We start from the raw sequence: 23,912 nt of genomic DNA, 5'->3' as shown, positions 1-23,912 counted from the left end.
CCAAACACAAACACATAGAAAATTTGTGTGTATAGTGATACATATGTAACAAATGTTCAATCAATATCTAGTGTTTAGTAGTTTTGATGAATTGGACAAACATATTTTCCTCAGTGAGATATTAAACCTCTCTCTCTATATATATTAATATATATAGTATATAGTTTCACTATAAATTGGCCATACTATGGAGTTTACCTACAATGGAGTCTATAGCAGAATATGAGTCCTTTGTGGCTGTGAAAGGCAGGTGCTTAGGTGCCTCAGCCCGGTCGAAGTAGAACCCTCCCGAGACAAGCTTCTCTTTAGGTTGTAGGGCTAGCCATATCACCGTATCAGCACCTTCATCGCTTGTTCTAAGGTTGCCCGATAGCCTGCAAGCACAAGCTCGGTTTAGGTTAAAAGTCCCGAGACTTGGAAGTAGGGCGCGTTCACTTTGGCAAACAAGCTTACCATTTTGAGAAATCAGGCAGACTCTTGGAAACTAAGGGCGTCTCTGCCCACCCCGGGTGCACCGAGTAGAACCCGATGCCCTTGTCCGTATTTGCCTCTACCCACTTTTCTGTCAATGCCACCTGCACTCGTTTGTTCCGGGCATATTGTTCAACTCCGTTGAATTCCCTGCTGTTAAACTACGAAAGTATACCCGGTTTAACGAGATGGAGCGCGAGCTTCATAGACGAGGTAAATGGTTGCAAAGATTAGGTCAAGTTACCTGCAGATCTTCCATCAATGGACAGGTGTATATAGCACCTGTTGAAACCGTGATGACACGTGCATCGGGTGCAGCCTTTTCTAGCAACGGCAGCATGAGCTCGGTCATGGTGTACGTGCCAAGAACATTCACCGCAAAATTCATCTCGTGCCTAGATTTTCAAAAGGGAATAAACTGTCGTAGTAGATAGAGGAACGTTATGCTACACCGGCTTACCCTTCGGAGGTAGTGAGACGCTTTCTCTCGATCAAACCGGCATTGTTCACCTTCAAAGCATCAAAATTTGTAAATATCAAATATGGAATGGTGGGACTTAGAATTAGGGTAAATATCACTCTCAAGATAAAAGAATGCATGTTTTTCAATAATACTAATACTCAATAAATTTACCAGAATATGCACAGGCTCATCCATAGCACGAAACCGAGACGCCAAAGTTTTCACATCGGCAATGGAAGAAATATCACAAATCTGCAACGGGGCGAGTAAGTGCAGATTCAAGCATGGAAGCGACGCAGAAAAGGATACATTACCTCCAAATGGACATTCTTATTGCCCGTTGCAGACTGGATCTTTGAGCGTGCTGCCTCGCCCCTCTCCTTGCTCCGGCACACTATATACACCGTTGCTCCACTGCAGTAACACGAAAAAAACATGAGAAATCATATATGCATGATATGGCTGTGGAATTGAAGATCTTTGAGAGGAATGTCGAACCGTGCAGCTAGGCCCTCTGCAGTTGCATAGCCAATGCCAGAATTCGCCCCTGTCACAACGCACTTCTTCCCTTCTATTCGTCCTTGCTCGTCTTCTGATCTGAAATTCTTTGCATGCTCCCTGACATAGGAGATTATCAAGGTGCAATTCACACACACACACACACACAAATACACATGTATGATTATATTTCTAAGACATGATGACAAGTATGATTTTGTTCACCAATAACAAAAAGAACAGATCGAGATTTTTCAAAAAGATCAACAAGTTTGATCAATAATTCATTAACTAACAATATCAAAGTTGCTTAATTTTGCCTAAATCAAGATTTGACAAAGAATCCACAGTCACATACACACACAATGCTGCTTTCAAACTGTCAACAAATTTTATAATAAATCCATTGTACTAAAAAAGGTGAAGTTGATTAAATTGTTACATGTCTTAGCTCAAATCAAGATTTAACAAAGAATTGAACTCTCACACACACAACTTAGATGAAGTAACACAATGATGCTTTCAAATTGTCAACAAGTTTGATCATAAACTCATTTTACTAAAAGTGAAGTTAATTAATAAAGATTTAACAAAATAATTATGACACATGAAGCAGAACATAGATGCTTTCGACTGATGACAAGTTCGATCACGAATTCATTAGCTAAAAAAGACCAAAACTTGATCAATTTTGACTCCACAAAATAAATCAAGCTTTGGATAACTAATAAAAAAGGCCCCAAAAAAGGATGAATCATCGAAATGGGACTCACAAAAAACCTTTTTTGGTAAATTTCTGGTATCCATATACCCCAAATGCTACTAATCTCCATGCCTGCAATCACACCACCGAAACGACAACGTATTAAAGCAAAAAAAATGTATAAAAATAAATAAAAATAATTCTGTTTTTCCTAACCTTGAGAAGAAACATGGCGACTGATGAAACTGAAATATGAATTTGAATGTGAATGGAAAAATCAATTTTCCCTCGAAAGAAATGTTGGCGTGCACCACTGTTAGCATAGAGCTCCTTGCAATTGGCTAATATGCTTCCACGTGGACACATCATCCTATATTTTCAGTTAAAAACGGTTGGATTAAATCTTTCAACCACAAAATCTATTTTTCACTTGTTATGTTACCATTTTTCATTTCAGCCCCAACACATGCAATAAATACCAAAATAACCCCAACTTATTTTACTATTTTTACCTTTTTTTTCTCCATATTTTCGAGTTAGCATATGAAATAAAATTGCAAAATAGCATCTATTTTAAAACACAATATAAAAGCCTACGTAATATTAGAATGCAAAAGAAAGTACAAAAAAAAAATTACAAGCAAACTTCAATAATTACTGGTCCTAATTTCTTCGGTCAAATGAGTTGATCCAAAGTGTGTCTATTTCTCCCAATTAATACATCTATGTCAAACTTGACATAAATATCAAAGACTATTTATTTCATTTTTAAAACATCTTCATCCTTATCTAGTCGGAAAAATACATTAAAAATGCTGGAATATGTGAGCCACATTGAGTTTGAGCCAAGAAAGTGTTCATTCTTGAACTCCTTTTTCACCATATTTGTGTATCCTATAGTGCTACTATAGTTTAAGTGTTCAATCCATACATTTAGTGTTAGTAGTTTTGATGAATTGGACATACAAACAGATTTTCCTCAGTGAGATATCAAACCTCTCTCTATAGTACTATATTATATAGTTTCACTATAAATTGGCCATACTATGGAGTTTAACTATAATGGAGTCTATAGCAGAATGTGAGCCCTTTGTGGCTGTGAAAGCCAGGTGCTTAGGCGCCTCAGCCCGGTCAAAGTAGAACCCTCCCGAGACGAGCTTCTCTTTAGGTTGTAGGGCTAGCCATATCACCGTATCAGCGCCTTCCTCGCTCGTTCTTAGGTTTCCCGAGAACCTGCAAGCACGATCTCGATTTAGGTTGAAAGTCCCGAGACATGGAAGTATGTCACGTTTACTTTGAGTTACACGAGGATTATACGGGAAAACGAGCTTACGTTTTTGAGAAATCAGGCAGACTCTTGGAGACACCGGGCGTCTCTGCCCACCCCGGGTGCATTGAGTAGAACCCGATGCCCTTGTCCTTGTTCGTCTCTGCCCATTTTTCTGTCAACGCCACCTGCACTCGTTTGTTCCGGGCATATTGTTCGACTCCGTTGAATTCCTTGTTGTTGAACTGCGAAGATAAACCCGGTTTAACGAGCCAGGGGGACGAGCTTCGTTGGCAACGTAAACGGTTGCTAAATTAGGTCAAGTTACCTGCAGATCTTCCGTCAATGGAGAGGTGTACATTCCGCCCGATGCAACCGTGATGACCCGAGCATCGGGTGCAGCCTTCTCTAGCAATGGCAGCATGAGCTCGGTCATGGTGTACGTGCCAAGAACATTCACCGCGAAATTCATCTCGTGCCTAGATTTTTAAAATGGCAAAAACCGTCTTAGTAGATGGAGGAACGTTATGCTACTCACAGTTATGAATCGGGCTTACCCTTCGGAGGTAGTGAGACGGTTTTGCTCGAGCACACCAGCATTGTTAACCTTCAAAGATGGATCAAATCATCCAAAATTAGGAGACTAAAAAGTAACAAAGTTGGTTGAAGTATCAAAATTTACCAGAATATGCACAGGCTCATCCTTCACTGAAAATCGCGAAGCCAAAGTTTTCACATCGCCAATGCGAGAAACATCACAAATCTGCAAGAAACGGGGCGTGTAAATGCAGATTCAAGCGTGGAAACGATGCAGAAAATGATACAATACCTCCAAATGGACATTCTGATTGCCCGTTGCAGACTGGATCTTTGAGCGTGCGGCCTCGCCCCTCTCCTTGCTCCGGCACACTATATGCACTGTTGCTCCACTGCAGAAACACGAAAACACGATACACATGAGATATGCATGATATGGCTGTGGAATGGGAGATCTTTGGCAAGGAAGTCGAACCGTGCAGCTAGGCCCTCTGCAGTTGCATAGCCAATGCCAGAATTCGCCCCTGTCACAACGCAGTTCTTCCCTTCGATTCGTGCTTGCATGTCTTCTGATCTGAAGTTTTTAGAATGCTCCCTGGCATAGGAAGATTATTAAGGTGAAGAATTATATTTCTAAGAGATGGTGTTAAGTTTGATTGTATGATTTTGTATACCAAAAAGAGAAAAGGTGATCAATTTAAGCCAACTTTGTCTCCTTGAAACAAATCAAGATTTGATAAAGAATTCCAACACACACAAAACTTAGATAAACAGATTAATGATGCTTTCTGCTGTCAACAAATTTGATCATAAATTCATTGTACTAACAAGAGCAGAGTTGATTAATTTTGACGTAACACAACTCAAATTCAGCAATGTCCCAAATCAAGATTTGACAAAGAAATTGAACTCACACACACACACACACACACACACACACACAACACAACACACACAAAACTTAGATGAAGTAGAACAATGATACTTTCAAACTGTGAACAAATTTGATCATGAATTCATTTACTAACAAGAGCAAAGTTGATTAATTTTGACAAAACACAACTCGAATTCAGAAATATCCCAAATCAAGATTTGACAAAGATTTTAAAATCTCACACACAACTTAGAAGGAGTAGAGCTATGATGCTTTCAAACAGTCACAAGTTTGATCATTATAACATTTACTAAAAAGAGTAAAGTTGATTCATTTTGACACAACACAGCTCAAAATCAGAAATATCCCAAATCAAGATTTCACAAAGAGATCTCACACCCAACTTAGATGGAGCAGAATAGTGATGCTTTCAACCTGTCAGCAAATTTGATCATAAACTCATTTTACCAAGTAAAAGTGAAGTTGATTAATTTTGACATAACAAGCTCAATTTCAGCAACTTTGTCTTCATAAAGCAAAATCAAGAGTTGACAAAGAATTGCAACACACACACACACACACACACACACACACGCACCTTAGATGAAGCAATACAGTGATGCTTTCAAGTTTCAACTGATAACAAGTTTGATCATAAAATCATTCACTAAAAAGGACCAAGAGTTAGTATAAATTCAGACATAAACACAGCTCAATTTCAGCAATATGAGTCAACTTAGTCTCCACAAAACAAATCAAGGGTTGACAAACAAATAAACGCAGCTAAAATATTCCTAAATATTCAGAGCAGAATGCACAACCCCAAAAAAATTAGTTTTTTTACAGAATTGTGAAAATGGGACTCACAAAAAACCCTTTTTGGTGAAATTCTGGTATCCATAAACCCCAAATGCTATTGATCTCCATGTCTGCAATCACAGCACCAAAACGAAAATATATCAAAGCAAAAAAAATTATACAAATAAATAAAAGGGAGGCTAAAATTTTCAATTTTTTTTTCTTACCTTGAGAAGAAACATGGCGACTAATGAAATTGAAATACGAATTTGAATGTGAATTGAAAAATCGGATTTTCCCATGAATTGGGAGTAGACAAAGAAATGGTAGCGTGCATCACTGTTAGCATAGAGCTCCTGTGCTATTGGCTAATATGCGTCCACGTGGACAGAGCGGTGATCAGTCCTGTGTTTTCATCAGTTAAAAAAAGTTAAACTAGTTAGATTAAAGAGAATGTTTTTGAGTTGGTGAATAACGAAGTTTGATTAAATTTTCCAATTCTATTCGAATTTTTTTATGGATAATTTGCTTCCATTCAAAAAATAGAATCTAAGTTTGTAGTATGCTCTTTGTCTTGTTGGAATAGCTGTAGTTAGATGAGAATTATTTTGAAGTTATTCGCAAGTAAAAGAATAAGTTAATAAACTCCAGACTATTCATCTTTTCGGAAGATAAAACTTAAAAGGGGTAACTGCTTTTAAAGTCACTAACTTTTCATGAATTCCGGTTTTTCCCACGAACTTTAAAAAGTTCGTGTAATGTCACGAACTTTATTGTCGGTTGCCATTTTTCCATATCAGGTTTTCCGATCTGATTCAAACAGTTCGTTTCCTATTAAGACAATGTCCAAATTCTTTTATCTTACTATCGTTATCTTTGTCTTTGAAATAGCTTCGCGTGGGTACCTTGTACGCCTCAACCGGAACTCGGATGAAGAAGTTATGGCCATTATGATAGTACAAGGTCGCACAAAGGTCGCGGCCTTCATCAAATGGCCATAACTTCTTCATCTGAATTTCGATTGAGGCGTACAAGATACCCACGCGAAGCTATTTTAAAGACGAAGATAATGATAGTAAGATAAAAGAATTTGGATATTGTCTTAATAGGAAACGAGCTGTTTGAATCAGACTGGAAAAACATGGGAAAATGACAACCGACAATTAAATTCGTGATATTACACGAACTTTTTAAAGTTCGTGGGAAAAATCGGAATTCATGAAAAGTTGGTGACTTTAAAAGCAGTTACCCCAACTTAAAAATGTATAAAATCCACCTTTGTCTTCAAAATAAATTATGAAGTTTTAAATTTCTTCAGTTTTCCTTGATCCTATCATTATGTAAGAGCACTCCAAATGGCGACGGCGAAAATCCGGCGATTTTTCGCCGGATATCGCCGACTTATCGCCGGCCATTGGGAGGAGTTCGGCGATTTTTCGGCGAAATTCCTAGCGATTTTACGCCAAGCGGCGTTTTAACGCCGGGCTATCGCCGGATCATCGCCGGCCACTGTGGGGAGCTGTTCGGCGATTTTTCGGCGATGATCAAATTTTTTTTTTTTTTTCCTCAACGGTCATATTCTAATTTCCACCCCTATAAATATTTCATCCTCTTCCTCAACGGTCATATTCTAATTGCCGATATCATGTATGCGTGCATCATCATGCATAACATGATCATCGATGATGAACACGAAGGCGTCCTCGACGTCACCAACGACCCAAGTGTTGCATCATCGAGTCACGGTGTCTCAACTGAGTCCGCCCGCCAGGGTGTACCGCACAACGAACATGAACGGTTTCAGGCGTTCATGGACATACACCAGAAGGAGGCCCATCAAGCACTACAACACGATATCATCGAAGAATTGTGGGCAAATAGAAACCGCGCCCACCGCCCTTGAATTTTTTTTTCTTTGAATTTTTTTTTTGATTTTTTTTTCCATTCGTGTACTTTTTTTTTTTTTTTAATTTTCTTCGTTGTAATGTGTACCCGTGTTTAATACAACGAACTTTATTACTATTATTTGTTTTATCTTATAAATTAAATAAGCTAGCTTTATTATATATAAAAATAAAACAATTAAATTAGTGATGATGTAAAAATGAAATGTTGAGTTAGGGAGAAATAAGGGAGAAATAAGGGAGAAACCATTGCAGAGGTTGGCTAAAAGTTGACTAAAAATTGGGGATAAATTTTGGTGCTGATGTGGCGCTGATGTGGCAGGAGTTAGGGAGAAATAAGGGAGTTTATCCCCAAACCATTGGGAGTGCTCTAAAACGATAATAATACTCGAAATGATATTGATTGAATTAATTAAATAGTTCTTTCTCCTTTCTTTTCTTATTCTATCAATGAAAAATTATTGAAACTTCGTGATTTAAACCACTATTATCTCATGGTTATTTATTTTCATTTATACAAAAACATAACCTTATTTCTTTCGAAATTTGAAAAACTATATTTATATTGTACATTTTGAAGTAGTATCTATAATTACATAAAATTTAGAAATTTCATTTTGGGTATAGTAAATAAATTTACCAAACTAAATTAATAACCCACAAAATATGGAGTATAATTCTTTTGGGCCTTAATGAATTAGCCCAAGCTAATTTAGGGCCTATTGGGAGTTCGATAAATTAAAAGGAAACAATAGAAACCCTAATTTCACTCAGTCAGCAGCTACTTCTTCTTCTCATTCCTCTGCATTTGCCGATTCAGCTACGATTCAAGTAAGAATTTTTTCTTCTTTTACAGTTCCGATTTGTTTGGTTGCATTTCATTTTTGGAATAACGACTGCATAGAGTATGATTCATGAATTATGTTCTTTATTGCTCTTTAAAAATCGGGCGCAATAGAAATTCATATTGACTAGCGTGATTTGAAGCATAAATTGACCTAGCAATTAGCAAAGATGATGCTCGAAGTGTAAAAAGGTTGAGTCTTTTTAGATATTAGATAGCTGTGATTGACTATTGCAAAATGAAAAATGAAATAAATCGCCTTCCTTCTTCTTTGGCCTGATCTTCCCATATTCTTCCTCGATATCATACTTTATTTTGTTGATAACGAGTGTTTACAGCTGAAAAACAGTTTTCATCATATTTAGTGGCTTTTATAGATAAAAAATTATAAATTAGTGACCAATGCTTGCAAAATTGCTTATGGTGTGTGCCTGTTTGGTGCCAACTGGACACTAATTTCCTTATATATAGATAGATATCTGACTGTAGAAGTAGTTTATTTCTGCATCAGGTTGTGTCAGTCATTCTTGTTTGAGTTTTAGGCTGTATTTTTTTTGAAAAGATGTGTTTGTTATTTGAAGAACTGATCAGGGATGTTTGGTTTTGGTGTAGATGGCTGAGAAGGGGGGACAAATTGTTCCGGAGTCTGTTTTGAAGAAACAGAAGAGAGCCGAGGAATGGGCTTTGGCGAAAAAGCAGGAGGTTGCAGCTCTCAAGGAAAAGAAATCTGCAAACAGGAAGCTGATCTACAACAGAGCTAAGGACTACGCGAAGGAATATGCGGCACAGGTGTGTGTTACCAGAGACTGTTGCCATCTGACGTGGGTTGTGTTACTGTTTGGTTTTGCTCACTATCTCTGTGATGATTATTGGTGCCTTAGGAAAGGGAACTCATTCAGTTGAAGCGTGAGGCGAGGTTGAAAGGAGGATTCTATGTGAACCCGGAAGCTAAGTTGCTGTTCATCATTCGCATTCGTGGGTATGCACATTTTGTTATGTGGAGTGATGTGATTGGTTTTGTGTGATTGATATTGTCAAACTTACATGCCTTTCTTCCTTGATCACTCAGTATTAATGCGATGCATCCCACAACCAAGAAGATTTTGCAGCTTCTGCGTCTGCGTCAGGTGATGCTGCATCTCTTTTATTTTCCTTTACAGCTGTCTAAATAGGATTCATGGTCGTGGCTCTCTTTTCGTAGTGTTCATGATCAATTTCTTAAGGTTGCTGATTAGATAGATAGCCTTTTTGTGAAACTGTAGCTCTATAAATTGATGTCCTGCTTGATTGTCTGTGATCTGTTCAAATAGCTAAGCATAGCTATTTTCTGATAGTGCTACCTTGAAACGTTAAGTTCATCAATACATACCGATTTTGTGTTTATATCTCTTTTGTTGGACCCTATTGCCTTTGAACCTGTTTGTGTAACTCTAATACGATTTCAATTTCAAACTTGTGGATGCAGATTTTTAATGGAGTGTTCCTAAAGGTTAACAAGGCAACAGTGAACATGTTGCACAGGGTCGAACCATATGTGACTTTTGGTTACCCGAACTTGAAGAGCGTGAAAGAATTGATATACAAGAGGGGTTTTGGCAAAGTGAACAAGCAGCGTATTGCTTTGACAGACAACTCAATCATAGAACAGGTTAGTAGCTTATTCCTTCAACTCCCTAGCTTTGACTATTTTCAATTTTTCACTGATACCTGGCCATTCATTCCCAGACCCTTGGCAAGCACGGGATCATCTGCATCGAAGATCTTATCCATGAGATCTTGACAGTTGGGCCTCACTTCAAGGAAGCCAACAACTTCCTCTGGCCATTCCAACTCTCTGCACCCTTGGGTGGTCTGCAGAGGAAGAGGAATCACTACGTCGAAGGAGGAGATGCTGGAAACCGCGAAGACTATATCAACGAGCTCATCAGAAGGATGAACTAGGTTTTGCAATAGTAGTAAACATTTTGAGAGGTTGTTTTGCTTCATCAAACAAGTCTTTTTTGTTCAGGCTATATAGTTATCTTAAGACAATTTTGTGCTTAAATTTACATGAGATGATTTATGAGGCATCTCCTTTCTTCATAAATTGCCTATTTCTGTTGTACCCTTTTTTTCTGTTGCATTAAGTAATTCCAGATGATTTCTGAGGCATCTACTTACATATTTTTTGTGTTGATATTAATCTTCTAATTAGAAGTCATGGATGATGTAATGTAATAAAAGAATCTTTTCAACGAGCTGTTAGTGTGGGATGTGTGTGATTGGTTAATACTTCACCTAAAAATAACTGCACATAAAATAATTGTTTATAATTACAATAATTCAGTAGTTTTAACTAAATAAGATGCTTAAAAACTACAATCAATTCCAGTAAATGAATTGTAATCCCAAACATGAATGAGGCATTGGCTCTATTAACCATTTCTGCCTACATCTATCCTATCTCTCTCTACTCCTCATCTCACTGAAAAAACAACTGCACATAAAAAAAATACATATACACACCAAACACCACACTAGAAAACTCCCAACATATCTGGCAAAGAATCAAAAGAATGGATGTGTTTGTTACCAGTGACTCGTTTGAAACTTTCTCGCACGAGTCAATGGGACCTCTATTACGCGTTTCTTCAGGAGGTTGAGGCCCTTCACCGCTCCCAGTATGTCTTATCCTGTACACGAACACATCACGACTATGTAACTTCATTCATAGTCATATTACCAAGTCGAGACCTATCATTTTCTGGCGATGATATGTTGCCTGGAGTTTATACTAAACAAATCAAGAAAAAGATGTTTTTTGTTCATTTTATGGATTTATCGAGTGGTGAGTTATATACCTCTTCCAAGAGAAACTGGTTTAAATCGGCACCAAGTCCCATTTCTGTCACGATCTCATTTTGTTCAATTTCTGCATCAGTATAGGTGAGCGCTCGCTGCAACTTTCGAGGTGAAAATACTTCGACCTCGACCATGTAAGAGGCTGTCACAGGGCGATGGTCTGATAGCTTACATTCTGACCGCTTATAACTTAGTAACTTCATTCCTGTTCCGTATGATAGTATACGATCACACCTGCATGAATTGCATATAGAGAACGTTAACAAAGTACAAAATTTTCAGTGTATAAATAACTAAAAAGAGACAAATACAAATTTCATACAACCACAGTTTCTTCATCAACTTGCCAAGATTTATGTATTTTCACTTGAAAACTACTACGTAGAAAGAATAGAAGCTTAAACGGGATCCGCTCGTGAAATTATAAGGCCGTATCAATAAACAAACCAAATGAACTTTAATAGAAATATAAGAGCCATATTATGAACGAAAAGGAATTTTTTGAAGAGGATGGTGTATACCAGGCTGGAGTTCGCCTGCCAGCCTTTGGCTCCTCGGCACTGTAAGAATCTGAGTTGAATTCATATTTGTATGTCGGAGCGAAGGTCAAAGTACCTTCAGACCATCCGTCAAATGCACGCCCTTTTCTGAATTCCTTCGATAGCTGCAAAAGGGAGTCCAGTAAAATAAATTCTAACAATTTCACTTTCTGCAACAATGAGCAAACAGAGAAGCTAAAAAGAAAAAAAAAACTGTAGAGTTTACACTCTTACTAATGCTCCATCTTTCCCCAGAACAACGTATAAGATTTACTTGTCGAGGTTTTAATAAGAGTTCAGAAAGCTAGATTTAAAATAAATAGATAGTTAGTGTAAAATAAATAGATAGACTGAGAAAAATTTGGGGAAACAATGTTTCCATCATGAAATCTTATTGAACCAATTATGGACACAGCTTACACAGGTGAAAACATAAGGAAGGTACTTAACAAAGTCAGATGTTAGTATTTTACTGTACCAAATTTAAAAGAAGAAAGAGTAAGAACATGAAGTCTCACCTGATCCCGCTCGACTAACTTGGACCAGTCCTTTTTGGAAATAAGTTCTCTAGTCCGCTCAAAGGGCAAATTGATTCGATAGTTTAGGTCACCCAGCCAGATTATTCTCCTACAACCAGTAAGAATTTATGTCACATATATTCATTTCAAATGCATTACCATTTGGAACTGTAATGCATGGTAATACTACTAGATCCCATAAAAACAAAATCTCTTATTTAACCTTACATCAGGCTATTAATCAGGAATTGCAATTTAACTAAACAATTTGAGCCAAGTATCTATGCTCATTACTTCAAGCTTATTTTAAACAATTATTGATAATGTTCATGGTTCTTACACATCATATGTTATGACCAATTTAATTTTAACACTTAATTCTATAACAAAAAAGAATGAGAAAAAAGGACAGTCATACTTACTCATGGTCATATATTTTCTTGGGATGCCCCAAACCAGCAAGTGAATTAAAGTGTGTCCGTCGATGAATTTCATGCACATCATTATTCCTTTTGTTAGCATCTCCCTCTTTTTCGCCAGATGTTAGATGGGTACATATAAAACAGAAGAATGTCTGATGAATAGACATGCTCACTGATATCGATCCCTATATGAAAAAGTGAGAGAGTCATGCCACTTGACATCTATCTATCACCAAAAGAAAAAGGCAAGTGGAAGATCTAAGCACGACACATCCTGAAGACGAGAGATGGTCCGGAGAAAATTCATGAACAGTATCAAGAGAAAAAAGCTGAATAATAAAGAGGAATATGCATACACATTGATTTCATGACTGCTGTGCCACACATGAAGTAAAGGAAAAGAAAAAATGGAAGTATGCGTTAGGATCTACTGAAAGTTCACAAACATGTGTTCTAAATAGTGAATACAGAAACTGTAATTACAGACCCTGGTATTTACCAAAAGGCTAGATAAATATCAAAAGAACAAACCTTGTTGCCGATGTAGCCCATAATACCAACACCAACGGTAGATACTTTCAAGTTTTGTATATGCTTCCGCAAGCTCCTGCGAACCCATATGGTAACAAAGATGCCAACCATTTGCTTGCTTATAATTCTAACATATGATGGTCTTCTCTTCCGGTTAATTAGAGATTCAAGGTCAAGTTCTGCTAGTGAAGCTAACTCCGCTCGTATTCTGTTATCATTGAATGCGGTTGATTTGAAAGAACTATATGTTCTGAAAGACTTGGATGTCTTGAAAGACTTGGAGGATTTGAAGGAGTTGTGTCTATCAAAAACATGCTGACCTAAGAGATTAAGTGGTGGCTCTGGCCAGCTTAAGCCTATCCTTTCTGTCCCACTGATTGTTCTCGTTAATTTTTTATTATAGTTGGTATCTGTTACGTCTGCACTTTCTTCAGAATCTCCTGTTCTGGAGAAATACAATCTGTCCAGCATCTTTGGAGAAGATAACTGCCGCTGTAAATCTCTGTTAACGGAATTCCTCGAGTTGTTATGGCCATTAGAGACAGATGGATCAGCACAGACAAAATCATCTCCTATAACCCTTCTATCCTCAATTTCCTCAAAAACATTAGGGTCTTCATTCAGTGGGTGGATTTCCTCCTCAACATCACTGTCAGATTCAAGCAAAATTTCCTCTTCAATGTCGGGGGCATCCTCAGATGGCTTATACTTTGATGGTGAAGGTGGATCACTGTAGCTCTTAAACTTAGTCGCTGGCGGAACTTGATTCAGAGTTTCACGGATTAAATTTTCCCATTTTGAAACTGGGCGGTTGTCTTCAGCTCCAAATATATTTCCAGCATTTAAGGGGATAATCTCCTGAAGGCTAGACATGCATAACAAATCAAATGTGACATTGTTAAATTCACATAAATTAGGATTTCACCTATTATGCATTACAGGTACGTTTTGGCAAAAGAACCACAAAATGAAATTGTACTATGATATAATTCAGAAACCTCACAATCTGTTCAATATGTGATAAGGAGGATAACATATACAGAAGGATCAGAGACAAATGTCATGACTACATAATTACATAATGAAATGTTGGATAAGTAACAAAAGGCGCATTTAAAAGCATATAATGAACTCACCCAATTACATAAACATCGGCAGGATTATCAATATCTAACCAATCATCGAGGTCTATGTCATCAGGTGGAATTCTGCCCCCAACATTCCATGTGGCAGCACATACTCTAATAAAGACAAAGAAAGAAGATAATAGAATTCAGTACCCACATTTCTAACTTAACCTTATGATTAGCAGATGATTAATTTGCTACATCAATAAGCTGCTTTCACAAAGAAAATGCAAAAAGCTACCTACCTGATTTCCTTTGTGTCTATATACTGAGCTCGAAATGTCTCTGATTTTCGTCTTCTTAACCTGGGAAGAGCGTCAAGAGCATCTGATCGAGAAAATGTGACAGAGATAACAAGTAAATACCTCTATAAACAACTAGTTCAAAGCTCGAGCCATAATAGCATTGATGGCATGAGATGAAGAAAAACTGCCATGAATAAGAAAAATTGCTCAAACCATTTAAGGCAGTCTAAGAGAGCATGTCTTTGTTAAGTTTGTTATAACAAATTAACTACAAATGTGTGTCATAAACTCAGCATCTGAAAGCGCCATCACACACTCAAATATGTTCTCTTTGATGGTTCACACACCAAACTCTATAACATCTCAAGTATTATACTCAACTGTAAGACAACAGAATTAAAAAGTTGATCGGCTCAGATCATGTCAAAAACAAATAAAGAGCTTATCAGGGTGTAGTTTTTCTAATAGAAGCAATCCTGTTGCCATATATGCAGGCAGTAAAATTATCTAAACAGCCAACCAAGTGATTCCTGGAAAAAGCAATAGCAAAATATGTTTTTTTTACCACTTGAAGCAATCTATCTAATTCTAATATTGATTTGGAATATGTAGGTTCCATAAAATTACCTAAGGAGAATAACTTATTCGTCAATGCCACATACCAAATTTTATGCCTAAATAGGCCATTCTTGTTTATTAATAGGAAAACATAACAGCCAAGGATAGATCAATTAGATGACACCAAACTGCTCATTTGACAATAATTACATGCCTAACTCTGATGTTTATTACAGTGGCTGGTAAACTAGACATCACATATTTCCAGCTGATACATGTTTCCCGGAGAGGAGACCATTTACCCTTCATCACTCTAGAGTCAAATCAATAAACAAGACAAATTTGAACAATAGGAAAATAGATATAGACTTCACATATTTCCAGTAGATTACAAAATAAACTCTCTGAACTATCAAAGTAGTTTGGCACAAGTCATTATGACTCAACCAAATCCTTATCCAGAATTCATTAAATGTAAAGTAATGCACCAACTCCAAGCAAGACTTTTATATTATAAAAACCGATACTCTGCCTCACGATGTAGGAAACACCACCACATCCACATGCTTCGACTCAAACAAATTGTCTAACTTTGACCAAATAAACACTGAGAATTGAAAATTAGCAACGATGATAATCGGAAGCACGTTACCAGCAGCATCAACCTGAAGTCCGATCAGCTTTTCATTTTTGAACCGCGATTCTCCCACATAATCAGTAATTTCTGCACAATTATAAAACGAAATTACACATAGTCATAAAAAAGTGCGAGCAAAACGACGACGGATCGGAGAGGCGCACCTGATTCCGAATCGGAGTCGGTGTCAGTATCCGCAGAGTAATCAGAGTTGCTGGTGGCGATGTTGAGCCACTTCCGCACCACGAGACGCTTCCACGATAGCTGTAGGCACGCGCAAGCGAAACACAATATTTCAGCCCAATTTTTCTGCAATTCTCCACAGGTAACCACCAAAAACCACAGAAAAATAAAAAGCAGTCGCATTCCAGCTAGATAGAGAGTGAAGAGAGAGAGATAATACCTCATGCTGCTGCTGCTGATGCGGATGATGAGTTCTGGAGTTGATCTTCCTCATATCGAAATAATCAATAAAATTGAAGATTCTAGAATGCGAATTGAATCAACAAAAATCGAAAATGATAAATTTAGGGGGAGAATTGAGCTGCCGATCTCGGTGGGGGCGGCGGTGGATTATGATGACTAACCGTGTAAATGTGGACCAATATAGCAACCGAAACAGCTAGCAGATTTATACAACTCCTAAATAGGAATTGTGACACTCAACAGTTAGCTTGGCGCCACTAAACAATTTGGGAAATCTTTTGCTATTACTATTATCTTCACTCTTCTTTCTCCACCTCACAATCTATCATTATATATAGAGAGCAAATTATTATTAATATTATACTCTCCCGTGCGCTATAAATAGAGCATTTCCTTTTCGGCACGAGATTTCATGTAGCGTTGTTTTGTGAATAAAGTAGAGAAAGGAAAAAGTAAGAGCAATAAAAAAATAGGGAGAATGATGTTTCACTATTTAGGGTGGGACGTCCCCAAAAAAAATGTGTCATTTGGGATGAGACGGAATGAATAGTAATTTGTACGGTATTCGGTTTGCAAAATTACATCTCATGATTAAATTTGTATTATGCTTGGTTCATGAGATTGAATCTTATGACTTAATTCTGAATGATAGTCATGTGATAAGTAGTCATAGCCAACCCCCTCGTACTAAATAATCTCCACAATAAATATTTCCTCTGTCTCAAGATATTAGACTCATTTCTTTTGGCATAAGAATTTAGGAGGTGTTGTTTACACTTTTGTACGAAAAAGATACCTTTCGGGTATGTTTAAAATGATGTTATTTTATTAGTAGTAATAAAGAAGAAATTTTGTAATTTATCCACCTTTTTTTTAATTGAAATTAATCAATATTGTTTTCAACATCACCTAAAATATGATACGAGACAACTAAGAAAACTTGAAATAGTGTGATTTAATATTTTATTTTTAAAATTTAACAAGGATTTGTAATTTGAATGATTATTATCTATTTTTTTAATACAATTAGACATAATAAATATGTGAACTTCACTTTCCCTTAAGCTCTAAGAAATAATTATTGCTCTAAACATCAAAATAACTTTGTTAAATATCATTGTGTTTATGATTAGTACATTTTCTAAGAGCACCTCTTACTATCATAGTGTAAATGCACCTTTCATGCTTTATTGAGAATGCACATAGCTCAGTCCCCACATTAACATGACTCGCAATCGCAATATCATATGAATTAATGTACACAAAATACATAGATTTTATTTACCTACTTCAATAATGGCTGATCATTTTAGAGTGTCGCATTTTTTCAATTATTTGATAATGACTTTGACCATTATATTTCCGATGATCCTATTCCTACTAAGGTTTTAGGCTTTTAGCCTTTAGACACAAAAAAAATATGTAGTGATTGAGTTATATTATTACCAGAGCTTTTTCCTTTTATGAAATAAAATATAAAAAATGATAAATATGTTACGTGATGAAGAATTATAATTTAATATACATTGCATTGGTGTGATTGGTGAATTCTTGGTAAATTAGAATCGTGCCTATGTCCAAATAGGATATAGTTATTGTATTATAGTGGGTTAGTTGTAGTGTTCCAAATTCCAATATCCCAGTGATTAATTTTAATTAATGACAGCTTAAGGTTTAATTAATCATGAAAATTGTATTGTTATGAGCTAATTAGTGGGTTAAAGATAATTTATGTGATAGTGGGAACTGGGAACGACAAATTACCCTACTTTTGCACAAAATAAATATTCCTAAAAATTGAAGATGTCTATTTTTTATCATCACATATATTTCACGTTGGCTATTAGTAATTCATTGTGCACTTTAGTAAAGTTTTTTGTGTGGCTACAAATTATTTGATCGAAAAGGGAACTTCAGGGTGACGTTTATTTTATAACTCAAAATTTGAGGATTTTTCAACAATGATTTTTTGTTATTCGTTTGAGCCCTTCGAACATTGTAGAGAGTTCTAAAATTTTAAGAATAAACAAAAATTCGGGCCATTTCAAAATTTCTAAAATTAAGATCATAAACTTCATTTAATCCTAATATTTATACCTAATACATAGATTAAAATAGTTGAATTGAATTGAAATGAAATGAGGAAAAGTATAATGTAACCAAATTGTTCTCTCAGTAACATGTAACTTACTTTAATTTTTTGTTAACACAACTTGTTTTATTTCATGCATTATTCATTTATGATATGGATAGTTCACGATCCAGATCACCTACAACTTTTCCTACAACATTCTCTATTCCATCCTTCACAAACATAAAATATAAAGATGGATCTATTATTTATATTTGTGAGGAGTGGAGTATGGGATGTTGTAAGAAAAATTGTAGGTGATCCAGGCTGAGTTCATAGGCCCTACTTAGTAAATACAGTTAAGTTTAAAAGTCGGCAGGATTCAAATTGAGACCTTTGGTCTCAAATAGTACACCACATATCCTTAGTTTATTCTTATTACAAGACTTACATTTTTTTTACATTAGAAAAATTCGAGTGTGACCCAAGACTTTAATATAAAATGAATATTAATTTTAATATAATTAATCTAAAAGAGGCGTGCTATTTATTTTGTTAATTACTTATTGTATTTGGTTAAAAAGGTAGACCACTTTTTTACTCACCAACACCACATAGTGCATATCCTACGCAAAGTGGGGTTACTTTCTTATGCGTGTATATATTTAATTTGTGAGACAATAAAAATAAAATAAAATAAATAGTGTTGTTACTTGTATTTATAACCATAGGGATGTGTAGAAAGTACAACTAATTTAAACATTAAATGTAATTATTAATTTTAAATTAAAAATTTCTAGTTTTACTTAATATATTTTCACATATACTAAGGCTTAATTAATTGTTTTATGATAATATAGTATATTATAATATTATTATATAAATATCGTGGATAATCGATGATCCAAATTTATTATATAAGGTATTAAAAAATATATATGTTACTTACTATATTCGGTCATCTCTTTATATATTATCAAATTTATAATAGGTATTGTATAGTAGGTGCATTTTATTTAATAGGTTCAAGATAAACTCAAATTTTAGTTAATTTTTCTTGGGAGAAATCAATTCGATCTCTTCCAATTATATCATACTCCTACAATTACAAACATACATACATATGAATTGTCCAATAATCATCACAAGATGTCGATCGAGACACATTATTATTATTCTTCTATTAATAAAAGAGGAAACACCTCACATACCATGTTACATTTAGTTACATGTTCACATACTTTCTTGGAATCTCATTATTATCCACAGACGTACATTATAAATTTCACAACTACATCTCTACATACATCCACGTATATTAGTCTTAAAAACAATAATATTAATTTACTAATTAATAGTCATAAAAACTCCAAACAACTTTTACAAACGTATTCCATTATTTTAGTCTAATACTAATAGTTTTTTGTTATAATAGTTTTTGTATTTTATATGATCCAATTTAATCATTTAAACATGATAAACCCAATATTAATTAGAATCTTTCATTTAAAAATTAAAATTGACCAATCAATATCGTCAACTAATTAATTCATATTATTAAGCATTAAATTTTGTCAATTTGTAAATAAATATTCTCATATATTTATAACCATCTTCAAATTTCCTCAGAGAATCCGACAATACTCCTTGACTTCATAAGCGCCCAAGGTTTGTCTCAAAATAGATTAATTAATAAATAAATAAACCAAAACAAAGAAAATGAAAAACAGGTTGAAACATAAATCTTGTCTTAGCTAAAGACAATTTCCACCGACGAGACATTTTTCAAATCCAAATGAATAATTAGTCCAATTTATTTTTAAGTGAATCATGCATGAGTACATATAATTGATCATTGACCCTTCGAATATTGTTTAGCAGCCGCATAATAATAATTGGACCAAAAATAATTAATCATTGTATCTATATGCCCTTAGATAGGAAATGTAGCCAAACATATGCTCCAACATAAGAGTACAAGACAATAGTCCTTATTAATAATTTATAAATAATTTAAGAATATGTTTTCTGCCAAAATTTAAATTTGGTCCCATATTCCTCAAACCCTCAAGAAAATAGTCCTTATAAATATTTTTTTTTGTGACATCTTTTCATGGCACAAGAATGGAAATCTGGGGTCTTGTGTTTGATTAGATGTATATGAGTGGAATATTGAATAATTTTACCATATGTCATGTCTGATTTCTTTAAAATATAATAAGAAAAAGATATTGATCATTTGAAGTAACTATTTTTTATTTGTTTAATAAATGTGCAAAAGCCAATTAATGGCATGTTTATAATGATAATTACTATTTAGATTATAGAACGTGAGTAGAAATTATCAAATTATTATTAAGCTAAATCTGAGAGAGAGAGAGATTATGTAATCCATTATAATGCTAATTTTTCTTAAATTTCAACTTACTAACTTATCAACATAGTGTATAAAAAATGTCAATACGACCACATTAAAATGACAGCATAAATTTGTGTTGATATTTTAATACATTGTTTTAAATGTCAGCATAATGTATTAAAATATCAACTAAGTTTATGTTGGCGTTTCAATGCCATCGAATTGACATTTTTAATATATTATATTGATGAATTAGGAAAATAGCAACTTAACAAAATTCGCTACGGATTACACTTAAGATAATATATTATGAATGATTTTATTTTATAGTACTAATGTACAATTTAAAACTCAGCATACACGTCATGCACATGCACGTAATACGTAATAATAATTCGATGATACAATCAACCTGAATTTTATGCGCACACAATTTTTTTTTTATGTAATCCATACATATATCCAAACATGCAGACATAGTGTATGTATTTTCTAAAAATATGGATATAAATGATATCATAGTTATGCTACCTCGTCCATGAAATGATGATAAGAATCAAGAAAAAAAAGCAGCCCTAAAATCAATTTTTAAATTCAATATTGCATCCATTTCAGAGTACAGCTGTTTATTCCAAAAATATCAGAAAACATTGAACTTCGCAATCGTAGTCAAATTCTTCTTCCGTCTCACAAAAGATGTCACACTTATTGGACGACACATAATTTTAAGAGGTTTTGTTTTGTGTGTTAAATGGAGAGAGAAAATATAATTTTTATATTCATATGAGAGAGAACTTTTTTTCAAAAAGAGAAATATGACATCTTTTATGAGACAAACTAAAAAGGAAAGTGTGATATCTTTTGTGGGATGGAGGGAGTACAAATGATGAATATACAAACTTCTCTAATAATTAATTAAATTCTTGATTCAAGAATCAGTGTTTAATCATCTTAAACCTAGCCACCGATTAATGAAATCATAAGTAAATTAAGAAGATAAATACCTGAATATTAGAGCATCCGCATCGCTGACTCGATGCGAGCTCGGTCTCGTCTCGATGAGACGAGCCAGCATCGAGACAGCGTTGCGTTGCGAGGCTCGTCTCGTCTCGACGAGACGAGACATCTCGTTGCGCGACGCCTGCCGGCGAGACGACGCGTACGCCCACGTGGCGCGCGCTGGAGCATTGCGTGACGCCCACTCGTCGGCCCGCGAGTGGGCGTCGGAATTATGACGTAATAAATTTTTTTTTTATAAATTCGAAAAATTCGAATTTAATAAAAAAAAAATTCAAATTATGACCGTTGGGAACAAATGGTCGAATTTTTTTTAAAAAAATTTCTTTTATTATTCTATAAATATACTTCATACTCCATTCACCATTTTATACACAAACACTACTCTCATTCCTCTTCCATTTTACACACAAACACTACTCTCAAATTGTTGAAAAAATGTCCGGCGGGTTCGACTTGAACTCGTTCGACGATTGGGCGAGCATGTACAACTGTTTGGGTACTCCCGGTTCGTCGCCGGGCACCCAAGGCTCGACCACCCCGCCGGCGTACCAAACACCACATTTTGATGTGTATGCATACTATCGTCCCTCCCCCCCCCCCCCCCCCCCGAGGTACGGGCAATTGCCGGGATTATCCCGAATTCCGGAGAAGTTTTTGGTGCCTGAACGCAGTTTGCCCGACTGGCCAATTGGTGGAGGCTCCGGCTCCGGCTCTGGTAGGATCAGCCTCAGGCTCGGCGTCAATGCCGAGGAGGAAGAGGAGGAAGCGGAGGCAGAGGTTGTAGGAGACGGCACCCGTCATCCATACAGCCAAGCCGAGACGTTGGCTCTGTACGACGCTTGGATCAGCGTCTCGTACGATCCTGTCGTCGGGAATCAACAAACCCACGAGTGTTTTTGGCTAAAAGTCACCGAAGTTTACAATGCACGAAGGCCGAAGAATACCGTTGCCCGCAACGTGAAGATGCTCGACAGTCATTGGGACCGATGCGACAGAGATGTCAAAATTTTTTGCGCGATATACAGGGAGAAGAGGCGAATTATCAGAGCGGAGCCAGTGGAGCCGACATTCTGAGAGCGGCGTTGCAGGTCTTCAAAGACGACGTCGGCAAAGATTTCAAGCTTGTCGATGTTTGGTCGCAAGTCCACCACCTTGAAAGGTGGGCTGGCGGTGTCGAGTCGGGCTCGAAACGCACGAAGCACGGCGCGTGGCCACTACTCGTCTAGTGATGGCGGCGAAGGCAACACCTCACGTGAGAGCACACCAACCGATGTGCAGGGGGGTCTTCTTCCGGTACACGACGTCGGCCGCAAGGGAACAAGGCGGCGAAGGAGGCTAGAGCGAGGGGAGAGGGAGAGGGAGAGGGAGAGGGAGAGGGAGGGGCCGCGGCGAATCAAGCCAGGCGGGCGAGGGCTCGGGCTCCGGCACGGGCATGGGCTCGCACACCCTAATGTCCATGTACCTGGTCGCCACGATGGCGAACCTTTCAAAAATGACTCCTGGCCAAGTTTCAGCCCATTTGGCCGGAATTGTGTATATGAGAGCTCAACTTGGTATAGGTGCACCGCCGCCTTCGGGGTATGATGATTCGCCGGCGGAGTAGTTTTTATGGTTTAATTTAGAGTATTTTAATTATGTATTTTTTTTATTTTTTAGAATTTTAAATTATGTATTTTTATTTTATTTTATAGGCTTTTAAATTGTAATATTTATTTTATTTTAATGAAGTGTGTTTTTATTAATTGAATTTGTTGGAATTAAAAATAAAAATAAAATTGAATGAATAGTTAAGAGATGGTTAAGAGATGTAGGGATGCAGGTGCTGTCTCTTAGTTAAGAGATGAACTGAAAAGTACAGTGGGGTCTATGAATAGTGAAGAGATGAGACGGTTAAGAGACGGATAAGAGACAGCGTTGCGGATGGCCTTAGCTGGAACTAAGCTTGTAGATTTTTTGTGTCGGCTCAGAAAATAATTAGTTTTTTTATTTTTTGTTATTTACTAATGCATGATTATCTAAAAACAGTATGGATAATAAAATTGGAAAATTTGAATTACATTTAGTTGAGATTAGTTATATACTATCCATACTATTTGACAAGATACAACTTGATTGTAGATAATTATTTAATTGAGTACGCGCGTACGACCATGAGATTTAATTGAGTTATGACAGAATTAAAATGAACCAGTTGTAACATTTTTTTTATAGGAAATATACCAATAACACTAGACCCTAATTTAATGCAAAATACTTATC

The 23,912-nt window shown here is 36.1% G+C and overlaps 4 protein-coding genes across 10 annotated transcripts; 1 reads left to right on the top strand and 3 right to left on the bottom strand.

Moving 5' to 3' along the window:
* Nucleotides 1-15: 15 nt before the first annotated feature.
* On the bottom strand, nt 16-2,483 carry LOC125219791 (uncharacterized). Of its 2 annotated transcripts, none has more exons than XM_048121862.2 (9): nt 2,352-2,483; nt 2,206-2,267; nt 1,433-1,552; nt 1,249-1,348; nt 1,106-1,186; nt 932-981; nt 716-866; nt 454-632; nt 16-374 (listed from the first exon to the last, which is right to left on the bottom strand). In XM_048121862.2, exons 1-9 carry the CDS (start codon nt 2,364-2,366, stop codon nt 170-172), a joined length of 963 nt encoding a protein of 320 aa, XP_047977819.2. In that variant the 5' UTR covers nt 2,367-2,483; the 3' UTR covers nt 16-169. The 2 variants fall into 2 exon arrangements, with proteins under 2 accessions (XP_047977819.2, XP_047977827.2); XM_048121870.2 differs by having other exon boundaries at nt 2,213-2,267; nt 2,352-2,477.
* A 560-nt stretch (nt 2,484-3,043) lies between these two features.
* Nucleotides 3,044-5,962, bottom strand: LOC125219783 (uncharacterized). 2 transcript variants are annotated; one of them, XM_048121850.2, is made up of 9 exons: nt 5,839-5,962; nt 5,681-5,742; nt 4,415-4,534; nt 4,232-4,331; nt 4,085-4,165; nt 3,960-4,009; nt 3,731-3,881; nt 3,469-3,647; nt 3,044-3,368 (listed from the first exon to the last, which is right to left on the bottom strand). In XM_048121850.2, exons 1-9 carry the CDS (start codon nt 5,911-5,913, stop codon nt 3,164-3,166), a joined length of 1,023 nt encoding a protein of 340 aa, XP_047977807.2. In that variant the 5' UTR covers nt 5,914-5,962; the 3' UTR covers nt 3,044-3,163. The 2 variants fall into 2 exon arrangements, with proteins under 2 accessions (XP_047977807.2, XP_088920269.1); XM_089064143.1 differs by lacking the exon at nt 5,839-5,962 and adding an exon at nt 5,412-5,480 and having other exon boundaries at nt 5,681-5,730.
* Nucleotides 5,963-8,233: 2,271 nt separating this feature from the next.
* Nucleotides 8,234-10,510, top strand: LOC125202246 (large ribosomal subunit protein uL30w-like). The gene is made up of 6 exons (XM_048100611.2): nt 8,234-8,346; nt 8,972-9,148; nt 9,241-9,338; nt 9,429-9,486; nt 9,825-10,007; nt 10,085-10,510. The coding sequence occupies exons 2-6, from the start codon at nt 8,972-8,974 to the stop codon at nt 10,298-10,300; spliced, it is 732 nt and encodes a 243-aa protein (XP_047956568.2). The 5' UTR covers nt 8,234-8,346; the 3' UTR covers nt 10,301-10,510.
* Nucleotides 10,511-10,647: 137 nt separating this feature from the next.
* LOC125202244 (DNAse I-like superfamily protein) lies at nt 10,648-16,506 on the bottom strand. Of its 5 annotated transcripts, none has more exons than XM_048100607.2 (12): nt 16,365-16,499; nt 16,181-16,262; nt 15,942-16,086; nt 15,793-15,864; nt 14,583-14,664; nt 14,347-14,451; nt 13,211-14,075; nt 12,680-12,864; nt 12,258-12,366; nt 11,722-11,864; nt 11,200-11,434; nt 10,648-11,120 (listed from the first exon to the last, which is right to left on the bottom strand). In XM_048100607.2, the coding sequence occupies exons 2-12, from the start codon at nt 16,232-16,234 to the stop codon at nt 11,073-11,075; spliced, it is 2,043 nt and encodes a 680-aa protein (XP_047956564.2). In that variant the 5' UTR covers nt 16,235-16,262; nt 16,365-16,499; the 3' UTR covers nt 10,648-11,072. The 5 variants fall into 5 exon arrangements, with proteins under 5 accessions (XP_047956564.2, XP_047956567.2, XP_047956563.2 ...); XM_048100610.2 differs by having other exon boundaries at nt 15,942-16,041; XM_048100606.2 differs by having other exon boundaries at nt 16,181-16,506.
* Nucleotides 16,507-23,912: the final 7,406 nt, after the last annotated feature.

Source organism: Salvia hispanica, chromosome 2 (assembly GCF_029641045.1).
Source record: "Salvia hispanica isolate PSC_SH4W2 chromosome 2, Shi_PSC_v1, whole genome shotgun sequence".
Classification (NCBI taxonomy): domain Eukaryota; kingdom Viridiplantae; phylum Streptophyta; class Magnoliopsida; order Lamiales; family Lamiaceae; genus Salvia; species Salvia hispanica.
Note: the sequence above shows the minus strand (reverse complement) of the source record. Positions and strands in the feature narration are given on the sequence as shown.

Bases quoted from the DNA above. Each gene is read 5' to 3' on its own strand.
- LOC125219791 (XM_048121862.2), bottom strand. The intron at 1,553-2,205 runs GTGAGTCCCATT...CTCCTATGTCAG, and splicing joins TTTACCAAAAAAGGTTTTTT to GGAGCATGCAAAGAATTTCA. The intron at 633-715 runs GTAACTTGACCT...ATACTTTCGTAG, and splicing joins CATTGATGGAAGATCTGCAG to TTTAACAGCAGGGAATTCAA.
- LOC125219783 (XM_048121850.2), bottom strand. From the start codon at position 5,913: ATGGGAAAATCCGATTTTTCAATTCACATTCAAATTCGTATTTCAATT. The intron at 4,535-5,680 runs GTGAGTCCCATT...TTCCTATGCCAG, and splicing joins TTCACCAAAAAGGGTTTTTT to GGAGCATTCTAAAAACTTCA. The intron at 3,369-3,468 runs GTAAGCTCGTTT...TCGTGCTTGCAG, and splicing joins CTGCCTGATTTCTCAAAAAC to GTTCTCGGGAAACCTAAGAA.
- LOC125202246 (XM_048100611.2), top strand. From the start codon at position 8,972: ATGGCTGAGAAGGGGGGACAAATTGTTCCGGAGTCTGTTTTGAAGAAA. The intron at 9,149-9,240 runs GTGTGTGTTACC...TTGGTGCCTTAG, and splicing joins CGAAGGAATATGCGGCACAG to GAAAGGGAACTCATTCAGTT. The intron at 9,487-9,824 runs GTGATGCTGCAT...TTGTGGATGCAG, and splicing joins AGCTTCTGCGTCTGCGTCAG to ATTTTTAATGGAGTGTTCCT.
- LOC125202244 (XM_048100606.2), bottom strand. From the start codon at position 16,234: ATGAGGAAGATCAACTCCAGAACTCATCATCCGCATCAGCAGCAGCAG. The intron at 14,076-14,346 runs GTGAGTTCATTA...ATGCATGTCTAG, and splicing joins GCCGATGTTTATGTAATTGG to CCTTCAGGAGATTATCCCCT. The intron at 12,865-13,210 runs GTTTGTTCTTTT...TTTTTCATATAG, and splicing joins TGGGCTACATCGGCAACAAG to GGATCGATATCAGTGAGCAT.